The following is a 16325-nucleotide window of genomic DNA, read 5'->3' on the forward strand; positions in this document are numbered from 1 at the left end:
CATCGGCTCCCCCTGCTGCCAGCGCACCGCCGCCCACACCCGTGGGGAGAGGTGTCAGCATCACTTATCCCCCTTCTAATCATAGAACCATCACCTTGATGTCAAATGAGACTACAAACTGATTGTGCTTCAATTAATTGAACTCTGAATATTTCCAGGGATTCCCGCAAGATCAGATTCGGTTGTGGCCCATGCAGGCGAGGAGCAACGGCACCAAGCGGCCAGCCATGCTGGACAACGAGGCCGACGGCAGCAAGACGGTGAGCGCGGCCAGCGGCTGGGCTGGGCTTGCGCGGTGCACACCGCAGGCCCTGCTGTGCGGCCTGTGGCCCAGGGGCGCGGGATTGGACTTGGCAGTTACTCAAGTCTCTCTCAGCCATTTAAGTCTCCTAAACCCGGCCTCTCTCGGAAATAGATGATTGAGCTCAGTGATAATGAAAACCCCTGGACGATATTCCTGGAAACAGTTGATCCGGAGCTAGCTGCTAGTGGAGCCACGCTACCCAAGTTTGATAAAGATCGTAAGTGCCCCCCTCGCCCAGCCTGACACCCCCAGAGGGCAGAGTTAAGTCCTGGACCATCGTTCTAAACACAGGGCTAAGCATTTTCTCACAAAGAAATCTCACTAGTCCCCAGAATACTCGTTAACATCTCTATGGTCAGGTCAAGTCAGACCGACTATGGGCTGTAGTATCTGGCAGGTGAAGAGAAGGTGGCGGCCACTGGTCATGTCCCCTGCTCTGCTGCTCTGCACGTGACAGGGGACGGAGCAGGGTCACTCTCAAGGGCTGGCAATAAATACTTGGCACTTTGTGGGCCATGACCCTCTGCCTGCCATTGAAGCAACCAAGTGGCCCTGCTGCAGCACAACTTTATTTACAAAACAGGTGGGTCTGAGTGTGCTCTTTTGTATTCCTTCAAGTGGTCACTTCTCTGGCAAAAACGCAGACACAACCCTGAACAGGTACCCCCTGGTAGCTAGTGAGTTTAGGGTCTCAAAACTAGGTTTCCTACGTTCTCTGCACTTTCTCTCATCTTCGCTGCTTCAAATGCAGCGCCTCCGTGGGGTTCATGTTTGAAATGACGCTCCAGTCCTGGGCGCAGCCTCTAAGAACCCTTGTGGCACGCAGTAACTGCCAGTGCTCCATGCTGTCGGTTCAGTTGTTCCTGAAGCTTACTGTGGATATGTATTAGCATTGCACTGACCGGAAGATCCCAACACAGCCTGTCTGTTAACCCTGCAGATGATGTGATGTTATTTTTGAAGATGTACGATCCCAAAACACGGAGCTTGAATTACTGTGGGCATATCTACACACCAATATCCTGTAAAATACGTAAGTCTGACTGCAGTCGCCTTCCGAGCGGGTTTTGCTCAAGTCGCCACATGTCGCAGCCTTGGATTCCTTATTTTTCTTGAACCTAGGTGACTTGCTCCCGGTTATGTGTGACAGAGCAGGATTTATCCAGGATACTAGCCTTATCCTCTATGAGGTTTGGATCCTTATTTTTCTGTAATCCTCTTGTCGGTGGTGGTTTGGGAAGGACAGCTCCTGTCTGTGTGGCTCCCCTGAATTTGCAGTGTGAAGACCACAGCCAAGTGGGGTGGTGTCAGGATTCTCTCTGTCCACTTCTGACTGTCCCCTCTGGGTGTCCATGATTATTATTAAAAACGTAGAGCTGATGGAATTGGGTGTAGAGGAAGGACATTCAGTGTGTGGCCGTATTAAACACTGGACAGGTGTTGCGTTATAACCATACCGTTTCTTTCACTGCAGGAAGTTAAACCGAATTTAACAGAGAGAATTCAGGACTACGATGTGTCTCTTGACAAAGCCCTCGATGAGCTAATGGATGGTGACATTATAGTGTTTCAGAAGTACGTACCCTTTGAAGGGCTTTTCTCTCTTTGCACGAAGATCCAAAGTCCTGGAACCAGAAAACAGATCACCTCTAGACCCTGAGACACGTTTTGTTTGATGTTGGCAGCGTGTTGAGCCTCTTGAGTTTGGGAGTTAGGGGTGGTGAGCTTTTTCTTCCCTGAATGGTTTTAGTTCCTAAAAATGGCGACAGTGAGCGTGATAACTATTTGCAGGGGGACAGAGGTCTTTATGGAATAGCGAAAGTGTTGTGTTTTCCTGAAAACATGAAATTCCTTAGCCTGCACCTAGTCGGGTAATCGCTTGAGTCTGTCTGCTTGAGAGCCAGCAGGTGTGTGGTCTGAAGGCAGCCTGGTGACACAGCCGGGCTCCTGCGGCCTTCTGGCTGGGCAGGACAGTCCTGGACCCTGGCCACGGGGAGGCCACCGCACACGGGGCCAAGAGTGGGGCAGCAGACTTCTCCTTAAGGGCCAGGCAGTGAGGACTGTAGGTTTAGTGGTGACGGGCTTCCTTTGAAGGAAAGTGCCAGCCCACCAAGCCCCGGTCAGGGAGGGGACCCTGCACAGCTGGCAGGGTGGGCCCCGCCGTGCGTCCTGAGTCCTCCCCCTTGTCCAGAGGGCACCGTTGTGTTTCGGGAGTGAGATCAGGCGTGGAAAGCAGCTGCCCTGTGCCGCTCAGGGCACGCCTCTGTCCGCGGTCCCCTTTTCCTGGTGGCCGGGCAGGCTCCCGGCTTCGGGAAGCGCTGGCCTGAGTTCAGGTCCGCAGCGCTCGCGCCCCTGTTGCTTGGGAGACGGCGCCTTTTTAAAACAAGCGAACAGTGAACCTTGGCCTGGACTTCGATCGTCTGTGTTTCTCCCGCTTCCCCAGGGATGACCCCGAAAACGATAACAGTGAATTACCCACTGCAAAGGAATACTTCCGAGACCTCTACCACCGTGTCGATGTGATTTTCTGTGATAAAACGATCCCCAACGATCCCGGATTCGTGGTGACGCTGTCAAACAGGATGAATTATTTCCAGGTATTGGATCAAACACTCTTCCCTTCAGATGCCACACCAGGAAGACTGCCTTCTTACGTTAAAACTGTCTTGCCCATGAGGCTGTGCAGTGGATTTGGTTCTGGGGGAGGGGTTACTATCCACTGTCTGAGGAAGTTCCTGCTCCAGGCTGGTTGGTGTTGTCGGTGCCAGAGGACCAGAAGCAGTTGCCCCCTGACTCCCCCGCCCCCAGCCATGTTCTCTTCAAGATCCTCCCTACCCCTGGCATAAGGTGGTTTCAGAGATCATAATTTTAACAGCAGCTTTGCTTCTGTTTTAATATGCGGTGTGAGCTTTTAAAATCGTCTAAAGAAAATATAGACCTCCCCATTTAAAGTGAAAAGTGCTTCTAAAGTTCTTCCTCAGATATGCTGTTCCCGTGGATACATACTAAGAAATATAGTTTATTCCTGTTAAATAGTAAATTTCTGGGGCATTTAAATTCTGGCAGCTTATGCCCCATTTTTTAAGAACATGAAGCAGTCAGTCAGTGCTAAGTGCATGGGCCTGGCTCAGTCTGCTCTGCGGATGGAAGCCTCACTCTCTGCTCCCCCCCAGGTGGCAAAGACGGTCGCCCAGAGGCTCAACACCGACCCGATGCTGCTCCAGTTCTTCAAGTCTCAAGGGTGAGCCGCATGCGCAGACGCCCGCCGTCGGGTCCTGCCTGCATGCTTCCCGTAGCCCATCCGTTAGTTAGAGCCCTCGATGGACACAGCTCACAGCTGGCCACCTCGCCTTGCCTAGTTTCAGCATAGAATTGTCACCACTCACATCTTGAGCCCACTGTTCCAAGGCGTCAGAATAGCTGGCAGCCTTGTCTAACGCCAGCCTTACTCTAAAGACCACACGCCTCCCCTCCCGTGTTCTGGCTGGGCCCGTCCCAGCCGGGACTCCGTGTACCGTTCAGAGAACGTTCACGTGTGACAGACGCAGGACTGGGGACCAGGGATGGGGGCCACGTGCAGGGCGAGGGGGCAGGGCGGAGTTTGCGTTGATGCTCGCTCACAGGTGTGTGTTTCAGGAAATGAATGAGCCTGTACTGACGCACTGTTTTCTCGTGTAGTTACAGGGATGGCCCGGGCAACCCTCTGAGACATAATTATGAAGGGACTCTGAGAGACCTGCTACAGTTCTTCAAGCCCAGGCAGCCCAAGAAACTGTACTACCAGCAGGTACGCGCCCGAGCAGCAGACCGTGGCCACGGAAGCCCCGGGTTTCTGTTGGGGCGGGCCTACAATGCCTTTCTCTTTTCTTAACAGCTTAAGATGAAAATCACAGACTTTGAGAACAGGCGAAGTTTTAAGTGTATATGGTTAAACAGCCAATTTAGGGAAGAGGTAAGTATTTTCGTGATACGAAATTTTATTCTTATTGTGGCTTGTTTATTGTTTCTCTCTACTTAGGCCTTGAAAAACTCCTGGTAACAGGGTCAAAGGGCTCCCCTGGTGGCTCAGCAGGAAAAGAATCTGCCTGCAATGCAGGAGACATGGGTTTTATCCCTGTGTCGGAAAGATGCCCTGGAGAAGGGAATGGCAACCCCACTCCAGTATTCTTGCCTGGAGAACCCCGTGGACAGAGGCGCCTGGTGGGCTACAGTCCATAGGGTCACAAAGAGTTGGACACGACTGAAGCGACTAAACAAGAAGACCTTGATAACTGAAACAGCCAAAGAAAGCTCAGAAGCCGCAGCGTGTGTTAGAGACCCTGCCCCAGAGTCTGAGAACTAGATGGGAGGTGGGGTGAGCTCTGTCCTCCCCCGGCCCCCGGGGCTGCAGCGGAGTGACGGTGTGACGGTATCGGGGACTGCTGTCACCGACGGGGACCTGGATGCTCGGCCCTGGGGCCGGCAGCCTCTCCTGGCACCTTGCAGGCACCCTGCCCCGTGTTAGGTGGCTCTTCTGGCAAGTCAGACCCCTAGCCTTTCGCCTCTCTGGCCCCACTGGGTAGAGAGGGACCTGGAGCACACGGCATCAGTGTTGCCCGCTGCGTGCCCTGTCCCAGTGAGGACACAAGGTCCACCCTGGGCCTCGTCCTCTGTCTCAGCGTTGACAACTGGACAGGCTCTTAGTGACTGTTCGGGGGAGAAATTCTGAGGAGCTGTCCTGGGAACTGCGAGCTTTTTGCCTCAACATGGCCTTTGATAGATGCACAGCGCTGTGGGGTGGGTCCCAGGCTGGGCGGGTGGTCTGCGTGAAGGTCGGTGGGGAGGTGTTGGAGCTGAGTGCACAGGCCCCGCATGTGTCGTGGTTCCCCTAAAGCCTTGATCTTGTCATTTCTTAGGAAATAACACTATATCCAGACAAGCACGGGTGCGTCCGGGACCTGTTAGAGGAATGTAAAAAGGCTGTGGAGCTCGGCGAGAAGGCATCAGGGAAACTTAGGCGAGTATTTCCCTAAGGTGGAGAGGTTGGGGTGGCCCCAGCCCGACCCCACCATTGCCCCCGACGCATCATCACTGTACTCAGCTTTTCTGTCCTTGGCAGCAGTTTATTTAAATATTTCATGGTTTTTCCCTCCCTAATTCTTGACACTAATTAGCAGCAGTGCAAAGGGAAATTCAGGCAGAAAAAGCCAAGCAGAGAAGAGTGAACTCAAGCAGAATGATCGGCTGAAACTGGAAAACTTGGGGCTCGCTTGTGTTGGGGAGATCGGGTCGCTTCTCCTCCATTTCTCTCATGTTCGGGCCGAGGGAAGAAGCACCAGATTTGATGATCAGTTTTTATTTCCGAGAGTTGGGTGCGGTTCTTACCACTTGTCTTTTGGGCAGCACAGAGGATGAAACAGTCTTTCGGGCTGTTGGTCCCCAGAATGTTTTCTTTGCAAAATTAACAGAAGAATGAGGCCTTTATTATCTAACGAGTGAGAAGAATATCACCAACCCTGCTTACTCTGGAACCATTGTGGGAAAGGCCTGCACAGGTCTCTCCCCGGGCCCTGGCCTGAGGGTCCCCTTCAGACTGGCCTTCCCATGCTTTCCGAGGGGACCCGTGGCCAGTGTTCTGTCTGCTCCCCACGGATACCTGCTTTTGACACTTCAGATCTTCATAAGGACAAGCAGATCTCCATAACTTTGTAATAAAACCCTTGTAGAAAAGCATTTGTTGGTTTTTCCCCATGAGTTTGTATTTTCTTCTTTGCTTTGCACAGGCTGCTAGAAATTGTAAGCTACAAAATTATTGGTGTGCATCAAGAAGATGAACTATTAGAATGTTTATCTCCTGCGACGAGTCGAACGTTTCGAATAGAGGTATGTGTTCTCTGACTGCAGTGGAGGGCGGGGGTTGGGGAGTTGGGAGGGGGTTGCTATGACCTGGTGGGAGGTGGGGGCCATGGCTTGTTCAGGTAACCAGCGACTCCCAGAACATGCTGCCATCCCTGGGGTTAATTCTCCCAGGTTTTGAAAATTTAAATGTTGATAGAGTAGACCTGACCTAAAAGCTACTGTTTCAAGTGTCCGCTTCATTTGGTGACATGAGTACGTCCATGTTGTTGGACAGTTGTCACCGCTGTCCATCTGCCCCCAAGGCCCCCGCCCCACTCCCCCACTCCCAATGCCTCGCTTGTTCGTGCTTAGAAATTTATTTTAGTGGTGGGTCACTACGTCTAGTCAGAAATTATCGAGCCCTGTTAATTGTAAAGCGGCTGAGATTGCCCCAGTAGCTGCAATGATTCACTATTTAGTTTCTTAAAACTCGGTGTTTTCTTTGAGGTTTAGATCTTTCTTCTGACTTTAAACCCTCATCGTTCTCATGAGCCCCTAACGTGACCTTGTGGCAAAAATCTGCCCTCGCTTCCTTGCTGGAGGAACGAGTCAAGAGCTCGGGATTAAAACGTGCAGCGCTGTGTTGGCCTCAACCGAACGTCTGTCCACTCTGTGTGTCCCCAGGAAATACCTTTGGACCAGGTAGACATCGACAAGGAGAACGAGATGCTCATCACGGTGGCTCATTTCCACAAGGAGGTGTTCGGGACGTTCGGGATCCCGTTCTTGCTGAGGATACACCAGGTGAGGTGCCCTTCTGCCGGCTGGCTGGCCGCCCCGGGTCCGCCCGCCTGGTGAGCCGTGTGAGCATACGTGCGCTTTGTGGTCCGCAGGGCGAGCATTTCAGAGAAGTGATGAAGCGGATTCAGAGTCTGCTGGACATCCAGGAAAAGGAGTTTGAAAAGGTACACGCTTCTTGGAAACCGGCAAGTCATTTGTCGGGTGGGATGCTAAAGTCTTGACTTTTTTTTTGCCCGCGGTGTGAGTTTCGCTGCTCTTCGGAATTAACGCAGTTTTCTGGTTTTATCTGTCAGTTTAAATTTGCAATTGTGATGATGGGCCGACATCAGTACATAAATGAAGATGAGTATGAAGTGAACTTGAAAGACTTTGAACCTCAGCCTGGTAAGAGCCCTCCCGTGGAGACCCAGGCCGTCGGGGCCCAGGGGGCAGGTGGCCCTGGGTTCGAGGGCCAGGCCTCCCTTTCCCAGCTGGGGAGTGAGCCTCGTTCTCGTCCTCTGCGGAGCAGGGAGGGACAGCGGCCTGCCTCCGGTGACTTTGGTGGGTGTCACACGATGGCAAATGGGGTAGCGCCTGACAGTGCCACGCGGGGAGCCAGTGACCTTGGTGGGGTGCAGGGTCCCGGCTGTGGGACCCATGCTGCCCAGGAGGCCCCTTGACCTCTCCTGACCCCAGGGCCCGAGTGCTGGCTCAGTGGTCTGACTGTCTCCTCTCCCCACCAGGTAACATGTCTCACCCTCGGCCGTGGCTCGGGCTCGACCACTTCAACAAAGCCCCGAAGAGGAGTCGCTACACATACCTTGAAAAGGCCATCAAAATCCATAACTGACTTCCTCCCCAGGGGTGGGCGAGGCGGACCGCGGTGGGTGTGCCCCTTACCAACAGCCGGGAACTCTGGTGCGTGAGCACCACCCCACGTCTTCAGCAAGAGGATTTGCTGCTGGTGTTAATTTTATTTTGTTGAGGCTGTTCAGTTTGGCTTCTCTGTATCTATTGATTGCCCTTTTTGAGAAAAATGAAGGTGTTTTTATAAAGCTTGGATGCCAATGAGAGTTATTTTACGGTGACCACGATGCCAGGCGCTGTCAGCGTGTCGGGGAGCGGCCGGCGGGCGCGGCGCTGGGCGGGCGCGGCTGACCCCCTCCCCGGGGCTCGGCCGCCAGCCCGCAGCTAGGAAGTCTTCTGTTTAGGCTCGTCTGACGTCTTTCCCTCAGTTATACTTTCAATGACCTTTTGTGCATCTGTAAAGGCGAAGCAGAGAAACTCACAACCTAATAAATAGCGCTCTTTCCTTCACTGGTGTCCTGTCGCCCCTTCCTGGGTCTCCCCGGCTGCCTGGGTCTTTTTAATAAACTCGTCTCCCTTCCGTCAGCCCCCGCGTCCCACAGCCCGTTTGCAGAGCGGATGCACTGAATACAGGCTTGACCAGACACTTTGGGGTCTTTTTATTCAACTGAAAAAAAAAAACACTGTTCAAATTCAATTAAGGTGTACTATGCTGCCTCTGGGCAAACCTAATGATCTCAAGAGTTCATTCAAGCAGGTGAAAAAATTATAAATAGACTCGTCTGCTTCAAATGGGACAGACGGAACCAAGAAAGGAGGGCCTTTTAGCTAAGAGGGTATGCCCACTGGTGTTCGCAAGCTGTTGACTTTGTATAAAAAAAAGTTAAAAAAAAAAAAGTTAAATAAAAAAAAGCAAAAAAAAAAAGGAAAAATGAGATTGTATATTTAATGAATGAACATGTACAATTGACCATGGGGAGGAGGTGGTGGCTTCTGTCGGGTAACTCTGAGTGGCCCCCACTGATGTTGACATTCATCGTGTGTGGCTTTCTTTCAGTCCGGCCGTTTCCTTTGGAGCTGACGCCAGCCGCGTGTCTAGTTTTGAGTGCAGTAAAAATAGAATCAGCAGATCACACTTAGTTTTCATCCTTTTCCAGTACTTTTTTGTTTGTTTGTTTCTGTAGCAGCAGTGTACACCAACTCTTCCTGTATATTGCCTTTTTGCTGGAAAATGTTGTATGTTGAATAAAATTTTCTATAAAAATGATAATTCAGTGAGTTGACGTGGAAGTTGAGGGAGCCATCAGCTCTCCTTGCAGGTAGGCCCGGGGAACATTTAATCACTTCATGGCAAGGTTTTGGGGGTTCTTGTCTCCTCTTCCTCCTCCTGTGGAAGCTTAAGAGATTGAGGTTTTCCAGGCAGGAGTCTAGTGCACTAAGATAACCGTAAATACGGGAATGGCCGAAGGTGTGGTCCAGGGGGAGGTGGCCTCGCGACCCCCACCTGACACAGCGTGTCCGCTGGCTGCTCTCCACCTGGAGGAGGGCCTTCCTGCCCGGGGCCCCGCAGTGACCATAGATGGCGCTGTCTTCTGCAGAAAGTCACTCTCTGGGTGCACAACTTTGAACATTTATTACAGTATTCGGGATTTTTTGGTTTTTAGGTTTTGGCCGATGGTAGATGATGGTCTTGGGTCACTGTAACTTACTCCCAAGTTATTAGAAGGCTTTTCTCAAAGGCCATTTCACAGTGTGGGTGGTCAGCACACATTGCATGCGATTCTTTTCCATTCCCTCCCAGCCATAGCCTTGAGTCCAAGTTCATAAAACCGATGGGGGTAGCGGGGGCGGGGGGGGGGGCTGAACCTGAAAATAACTCCTCGCTTGGGGACCCCAGAACCACAGTGTATCGTTCTCGAGGGGCTTGAGGTTCCTGTTACTACCAGAAGCAGTACAGTGGGAGAGTCTCCTTGATTAGAGGAGCAAACTGTTTGCAAACATCCATTTCAAATGTCAAGGTCAAACCACAGATCCCTCTTGCGAGATAGGCGATACTGGCATTTCCTCAAATAGGAAATGGCAACCAACTTTAGGATTCTTGCCTGCAAAATTCCGTGGACAGAGGAGCCTGGCAGGCTACAGCCCATGGGGTCTCAGAGTTGGACAGGACTTGAGCGACTGAGCGTGTGCTGGCATCTCTGCCAGTCTAGGCCTTGGCGTCCTGACCACTCACTGCCCAGTAGAATGACCTAAGTCATGGCGGGTTGGGGGATGCTCTGTGCCCCTGCCCAGGGAGAGAGCCACATGCCCCCAGTGTCCACTGAGTATCTAAAATGTGGCTGAAGTAGCAGAAGGTGAATTTTGATCACTGATTTAATTTTTTTAAGTTTATTTGGCTGAGTCAGGTCTTACCTGTGCCATGTAGGATCTTCCAACATGGCATGGGCTTATGTTCCTGGTGGTGGTGGTGGTGATTTAGTCGGTAAGTCATGTCCAACTCTTCCTACCCCATGGACTGTAGCCTGCCAGGCTCCTCTCTCCATGGGATTTCCCAGGCAAGAATACGGGAGTGGGTTGCCATTCCCTTCTCCAGGGGATCTTCCCAACCCAGAGATTGAACCTTGGTCTTCTGCATTGCAGGTAGATATGTTACCCACTGAGCCACCAGGGAACAATCAGGCCAGAGTCCCTGGTACTGCAAGGCGGTTTCTTGACCGCTGGACCACAAGGGAAGTCCCTGGTTTAGTTGTAAATCGCCACATGTGACTGAGGCGTCCTGACCACATTTTCCTCGCTTTGTGTGGTATGATGAGCTCCTTCGAGCCGTCTTGAGTGAGTATATAAAGCCGTCATTAGTGCATGAGAGTTTCCTTGACCTCCTCATTAGAGGAAGCCGTGGGGGCATCCAGGGGCAGGGTGGGAACCAAATGAAATAAGGGCCAGTTCCCCAAGGTCCTCCTTCAGCACCTCGTGCCCTCTGTTAACTTCTAATGAGACCTGGAAGCAGGGTCCCAGGCACCTTGGGGAGCAGGGTGATCAGAGTGGTGTCTGCACGTTCAGAGGCAGGGTCCCTTTTCAGCAGAGATCTGAGAGGTCGCTGACCTGCTAGCGTTGGAGGGGGGCGGGCAGGCATCATCAGTGGAGGGATCCCGGGTAGTGTGTGCGCAAAGTCTCTCAGTCGTGTCTGACGCTACGGACTGTAGCCCTCCAGGCTCCTCTGTCCGTGGGGTTCTCCAGGCAAAATACTGGAGTGGGTTGCCATGCCCTGCTCTAGATCTTTCCGACCCAGGGATTGAACCCGCATCTCAGGTCTCCTGCATTGACAGGGAGATTCTTCAGCACTAGCACCACCTGGGAAGTCCCATTCACAGCAAGATAGAGCCAGTTTGATACATGTGCCGACTGCAGTATCCTCGCCTGGAGAATCCTGTGGACAGAGAAGCCTAGCGGGCTCCATAGGATCGCGAAGAGTCAGACACGACTGAAGTGAGTCAGCTCGCATGCAAAGTTCATGAGATGCTGTGGGAGAGAACCTGCACTCAGAGCCCCGTGGAGCCTCGCCCGGTCCCTTCCCCACAGCAGAGAGGCGGCCCTTCATCCGTTCAGACCCGGCGCTGCGAGGGTTGGGGCTGCTGTTGGGCTGGTTCGTTCTACCCCACCCCGTGCTGGGCAGGCGGTGGATACATGGGGTGGCAGCGAGGCCGCGCTTGGCTCTCCTGACCCTACGGTACCTCTGGCAGGAAGCTGCGGGAGGCATCCCCAGTGCCCGCCACACTGTGGCCCTGTGTTGGGGTGGGGGTGTTCTTTGTCTCGTCTCTGGGGGGCCATGTGGTTGGGAAGACCAGAGCAAGGGTCCTGATACCGGCTGTCACCACTGAGCACACCACATGCCAGCAAGGAGGCGAGTGACCAGGACAGGGAGTGAGTGAAGCCCCCTGGCTGGGCACTCGGCCTGCTGAGTGCAGAGCCGGCCCTGAGACCCACACTCACTGCCACCCCTTTCTGAGTGCCGCCTCCCTGCTAGAAGGAGGGGAACCCCACTTTAAGATGAGAGCTTTGGGAGAAAGGGGCTGGGCCAACCTCCTCTGCCTCCCCCAGCCTGAGCCCCGGCCCCTCCTGGCCGGCCCCGGAGGTCGGTTCAGATGAAGAAGGAGCTTGGGAAAGCCTCAGGGAGAGAAAGGGGTCCCATGCGCCCCAGCCTGGGTCTACAGTGAGGTCTGGGGACCCAGAACCAAGGCGTGGGACATCAAGGGGTGGGGCTTCCCTGGTGGTCCAGTGGTTAGGAATCCACCTGGCAGTGCCGAGGATGCAGGTTCGATCCCTGTTTCGGGGACTAAGATCCCGCATGCCTTGGAGCAGCTAAGCCCACACACCACAACTAAGACCCAATGCAGCCAAATAAATATTAAAAAGCAACAAAATAAATAAACTAAGAAGTGGGAAGGGTGGTCTAGGTCAAGTTCAAGGCAGTGAGTGAGGAGGCTCTGGGATGATGGGGACTTCAGGGGCTGGGCCAAGGGGACAGCCTGAAACCCACTGAACCCACCTGTGCACAGATTTTGAAGCCGAAAAGTCTGGATTTTTTTTTTTTTAAGTTGACACCGGGCAGTCTGAGTCAGAGAGGCCTGGAGTGGCTCCCTGGGCTCATGGAACACTGCTGGGGAGCTAGGCAGGGCCTCGTGGGTGGACCATGGGGACTGAAGCAGGCTGATCAAGGAGGGTCCGGACACCACCCACAGCCGGCACTGTGATGGCCATGGGACTGAACGCTTCTGCCCATGGACCTCTCTGGAAGTCCGAGCAAAACCCAGCAGGTTGCCTGATGGGTGCAAAATCAGACCGCCGGCTGGAGCTCTGCAGATGGGTCCGGGTCCAGGCCCGGTTCTGGCAGAGCCAGGCAGGCCCAGTGACTCTGGGCTGCCTGGCCTGGGTGCCTCTGTGGGGCTGTGGGCCTCCAAACCACAGATTGACCACGTCCTAGCTCCACACCCCTTCCTCGGGGTCGTGGTGGCCCGTGAGCCCGCCTGGCCTCCCTGGTGGTCAGTACACACAGCTGGTCCACTTGGTGCCCCCCATCCTGATGTATTACGAATGAGTTGGTTCTCAGGGCTAGATGCCTAGTTTGTGTCAGATGTTTCATCTTCATCTTTATATATATACACACACACACACACTTTTTTTTTTTTTTTTTTTGGCTGCACTGCGTCTTCATTGCTGCATGGGCTTTTCTCTAGTTGCAGCGAGCAGAGGGCTACTCTCCAGCTGGGATGTGTGGGCTTCTAGTTGCGACAGCTTCTCTTGTTGCAGAGCATGGGCTCCAGGGCGACGAGCTTCAGTAGTTGCAGCTCAGTAGTTGTGGCCCCCAGACCTCAGAGCACAGGCTCCGTAGCGGAGGCAGGCGCATGGGCTTAGCTGCTCCTCGGCACGTGGGATCTTCCCGGATCAGGGATCCCCTGTGTCTCCTGCATTGGCAGGTGTATTCTTCACCACTGAGCCACCAGGGAAGCCCAGATGCTTCATCTTCTAACCTTAAAAATCTTAAGTCCCAGGGGCTTCCCTGGCGGTCTGGTGGTTACGACTCTGCGCTTCCTTTGCGGGGCGGGGGAGGGCATGGGTTCCACCCCTGGTCGAGGAAGTTCTGCATGCCTCCAGGTGCGCTGATAAACAGATGGGTCCCCGTTTGGGTGTGGAAGCCAGCTTCCCGTCCGGCAGCTGGTGCCACCCCCAGAGTTCAGGGCTCTCCTGGGTTTTCCGGGGCATCTTGGGGGTCCCCAAGATGGGGGGCTGCCGCCAGCCTCTCCGGGGAGGCTGACACCCAGATCCAGAGAAATCCGTCCCCTACGGGTCCTTTCCCCCTGCTGGCGTGACATGCTCCACCAGCGCCATCCCAGCAGCGCCAACCACCTGAAGGCCGCACGGTGCTTCCACGCCAGCTCACCGGCCACGTCTCCACTCTCCACACAGGTCATCCCACCCTGGCACCTCTTCTGCCTGTGCAGGAGCCTCGGGCCAGCAGAGCTGAGGGTCCAGCTCCCCGTCTGGTCACTGGATCCAGACTGGCCGTCTCTCGGCCTCAGCTTCTGCATCTGCCTTCCCAGACGGTGCTGAGCAGGGACGGAAGCAGCTGCCACCTTTTGGTGAATAAGCCATAGCTCAGTGACCATCCCACCTGACTACTCGTCCTCCTCTGCCTCTTAATTCTCCTGCTTCTGCCCCTTCTCTAGCAAATTCCTTTTAATTGAAAAGAGGAGTGAGTAATATTTGTTATAGTTTGCAAAACTGAAAATATCCCTTCAGGGGATTCCCTGGCAACCCAGTGTTTAGAATTCTGAACTCTCAGTGCCAGAGGTCCTGGTTTGATCCCTAGTTAGGGAATTAAAAATCTCATAAGCTGTGCTGTGTGGCCAAAAATTAGAATAATAATAATAAAGACATGGGGAAATGCCCTATGATGCAAATTATTTTTTAAATTTATTTTTAATTGAAGGATAATTGCTTTACAATATTGTGTTGGTTTCTGCCAAACATCAACATGAATCGGCCATGGGTATATATACATCCCCTCCCTCTTGAACCTCCCTCCCACCTCCCACCCCATCCCAGCCCTCTGCATTGTCACAGAGCACCAGTTTGAGCTCCCTGAGTCATACAGCAATTTCCCACTGGCTGTCTATTCCTGGGTCGGGAAGATCCCCTGGGGGAGGGCATGGCAACCCACTCCTGTATTCTTGCCTGGAGAATCCCATGGACAGATGCGCCTGGCGGGCCAATGTACATGTTTCCATGCTAAGATAGAAATTCTTTTTTAAAAAAATCCCTTCATTCATGTGACGTTCAGCCCGTGCCCCACTTGGCCTTGGCCCCAGGCCAGCAACACGGTACCCAGGAGTGGCCCACTCAGAAGCCAACTTGGGACCTTTTTACGTCCTAAGCATTTGCCAGATTCCTCCTGCATAGCTTCCTTCACAGGACAGAAAAGCTGCTCTACTGTAGCCTCGAGGGAATTTAAGGGATTTAAAGGATTAAACCTCTTGTTGGGGACTGGGCACAGAGATTTGGGAAGACTGGTTCCCTCATCCCAGATCCCAAAAACCCACCTGTCCCTGCCAGGACCTGGGGTCACCGGGGTCTGGGGAAGTGACAGAGACCCAGGAGCCAGTGATGGGGCTGGAAGGAATTGGTGGGGAGAGAAGGGGGCAGGCACGGAGTTGCAGGAGAGGCCAGGGACAGAGTCTGGACGCTCGGGTGAACACTTGGGCTCTCTTGGTTCTGGCTGGCTGGAGCTCAGGGGAGCAGGAACCACAAATGGCCTCAAAGGGACCCCATGTTAAGAGCCTGGTCCCAGGATGGACCTCCCTAGTGGTCCAGTGGTTAAGACTCCACCTGCCAGTGCAGGGGTCACGGGTTCAATCCCTTTGCAGAAAGATCCCACCTGCCGCAGAGCCACCAAGTCCCGGGGCCACGACTACTGAAGCCTGTGCTCCACCGCAAGAGAAGCCACTGCAGGGAGAAACCCGTGAACCGCAAGGAAGAGCAGCCCCCGCTCACCCCAACTAGAGAAAGCCGGCACACAGCAACCAAGACCTGACCCAGCCAAACATAAGCAAACAAACGGAAGTGCAAAAAAGGAGCCTGGTCTTGAGGGTGGTGAGTACTAACTGGGCGGTGTCAGAGCCAAAGGTCCTAACTCTTGCCCTGATAATCGCGCTTACTCTGTGCCAGCCATCGCCACAGGGGAGGACTAGGAGGCGTGGCCAAGGCTTGGGAGCTGGGAGACACCATCAGGGACTCTAGCCTCCTTTAAGGAAGAGAGGGGTAGGGGAGCAGGGAGGTAAAGAAATCACTGCAAGGCAGAGGGGACAGGACCCAGGGCTCGTGCAGAGAGGGGCTGAGGGCTGAGGGATAAGAGGAGGTGATGCAGAGAGGTGGCCGTGCCAGTCTCATCCACCAGGGGCACCTGAGGAGGTGGGAAGATGAGTGACTTGGAGATCTGATGGGTTTGGGGGGACCTTTGGGCATCCGGGGAGGGCTGTGGGGTACAGGAGGTGAGAATGGAAACCTCAGGAGTGGCTTGAATAGGGAAAGGGCTCAAGACAGGACCCTGGGGTGGGGGGGAGAGCAGGCCAACAGGGTGTGCTGAGAGGATGTGCAAGACGTGGCCAGAGCATCACTACCGGACAGGGGAGGCGGCAGGGAGGGCCCGGGCTGCCGAGGGTCCAGGCAGGTCAGGAAGTCAAAGTCGCTCAGTCGTGTCCAGCTCTTTGCCACCCCATGGACTATAGAGTCCATGGAACTCTCCAGGCCAGAATACTGGAGTGGGTAGCCTTTCCCTTCTCCAGGGGATCTTCCCAACCCAGGGATCCAACCCAGGTCTCCCGCATTGCAGGCTGATTCTTTACCAGCTGAGCCACAAGGGAAGCCCAAGAATACTGGAGTGGGTAGTCTGTCCCTTCTCCAGTGGATTTTCCCAAGCCAGTTATTGAACCCAGGTCTCCCACACTGTAGGCGGATAGTTTGCCTCTGAGCCCCACGGGTACCCAGACAGGTAGGGAAGAGAGCAAAATGCCTGGAGGATGCGGGATTTAGCCAGGGGAGCTCACAGGCTCTCTGCCAGCAT

At 53.9% G+C, this 16325-nt stretch overlaps 1 protein-coding gene across 2 annotated transcripts in view; it reads left to right on the forward strand.

Annotated features, from left to right (window-relative positions):
- USP7 (ubiquitin specific peptidase 7) overlaps positions 1-8978 on the forward strand; it is a 53979-nt gene extending 45001 nt beyond the window's left edge. Inside the window, exons 17-31 of one of the 2 annotated variants that reach the window (XM_027528231.1) lie at positions 159-260; positions 416-521; positions 1245-1337; positions 1427-1494; positions 1779-1879; positions 2748-2901; positions 3478-3545; positions 3983-4091; positions 4179-4256; positions 5200-5300; positions 6067-6166; positions 6806-6925; positions 7015-7086; positions 7216-7306; positions 7645-8978. In XM_027528231.1, coding sequence (XP_027384032.1) covers positions 159-260; positions 416-521; positions 1245-1337; positions 1427-1494; positions 1779-1879; positions 2748-2901; positions 3478-3545; positions 3983-4091; positions 4179-4256; positions 5200-5300; positions 6067-6166; positions 6806-6925; positions 7015-7086; positions 7216-7306; positions 7645-7751 — 1470 coding nt within the window. In that variant the 3' untranslated portion in view covers positions 7752-8978. The remainder of the gene's footprint in view (positions 1-158; positions 261-415; positions 522-1244; positions 1338-1426; positions 1495-1778; positions 1880-2747; positions 2902-3477; positions 3546-3982; positions 4092-4178; positions 4257-5199; positions 5301-6066; positions 6167-6805; positions 6926-7014; positions 7087-7215; positions 7307-7644) is intronic. The other variant, XM_027528233.1, reaches the window with a different exon arrangement.
- Positions 8979-16325: the final 7347 nt, after the last annotated feature.

The sequence above is a fragment of the Bos indicus x Bos taurus genome, chromosome 25 (genome assembly GCF_003369695.1).
Source record: "Bos indicus x Bos taurus breed Angus x Brahman F1 hybrid chromosome 25, Bos_hybrid_MaternalHap_v2.0, whole genome shotgun sequence".
In the NCBI taxonomy this organism is placed as follows: Eukaryota; Metazoa; Chordata; class Mammalia; order Artiodactyla; family Bovidae; genus Bos; species Bos indicus x Bos taurus.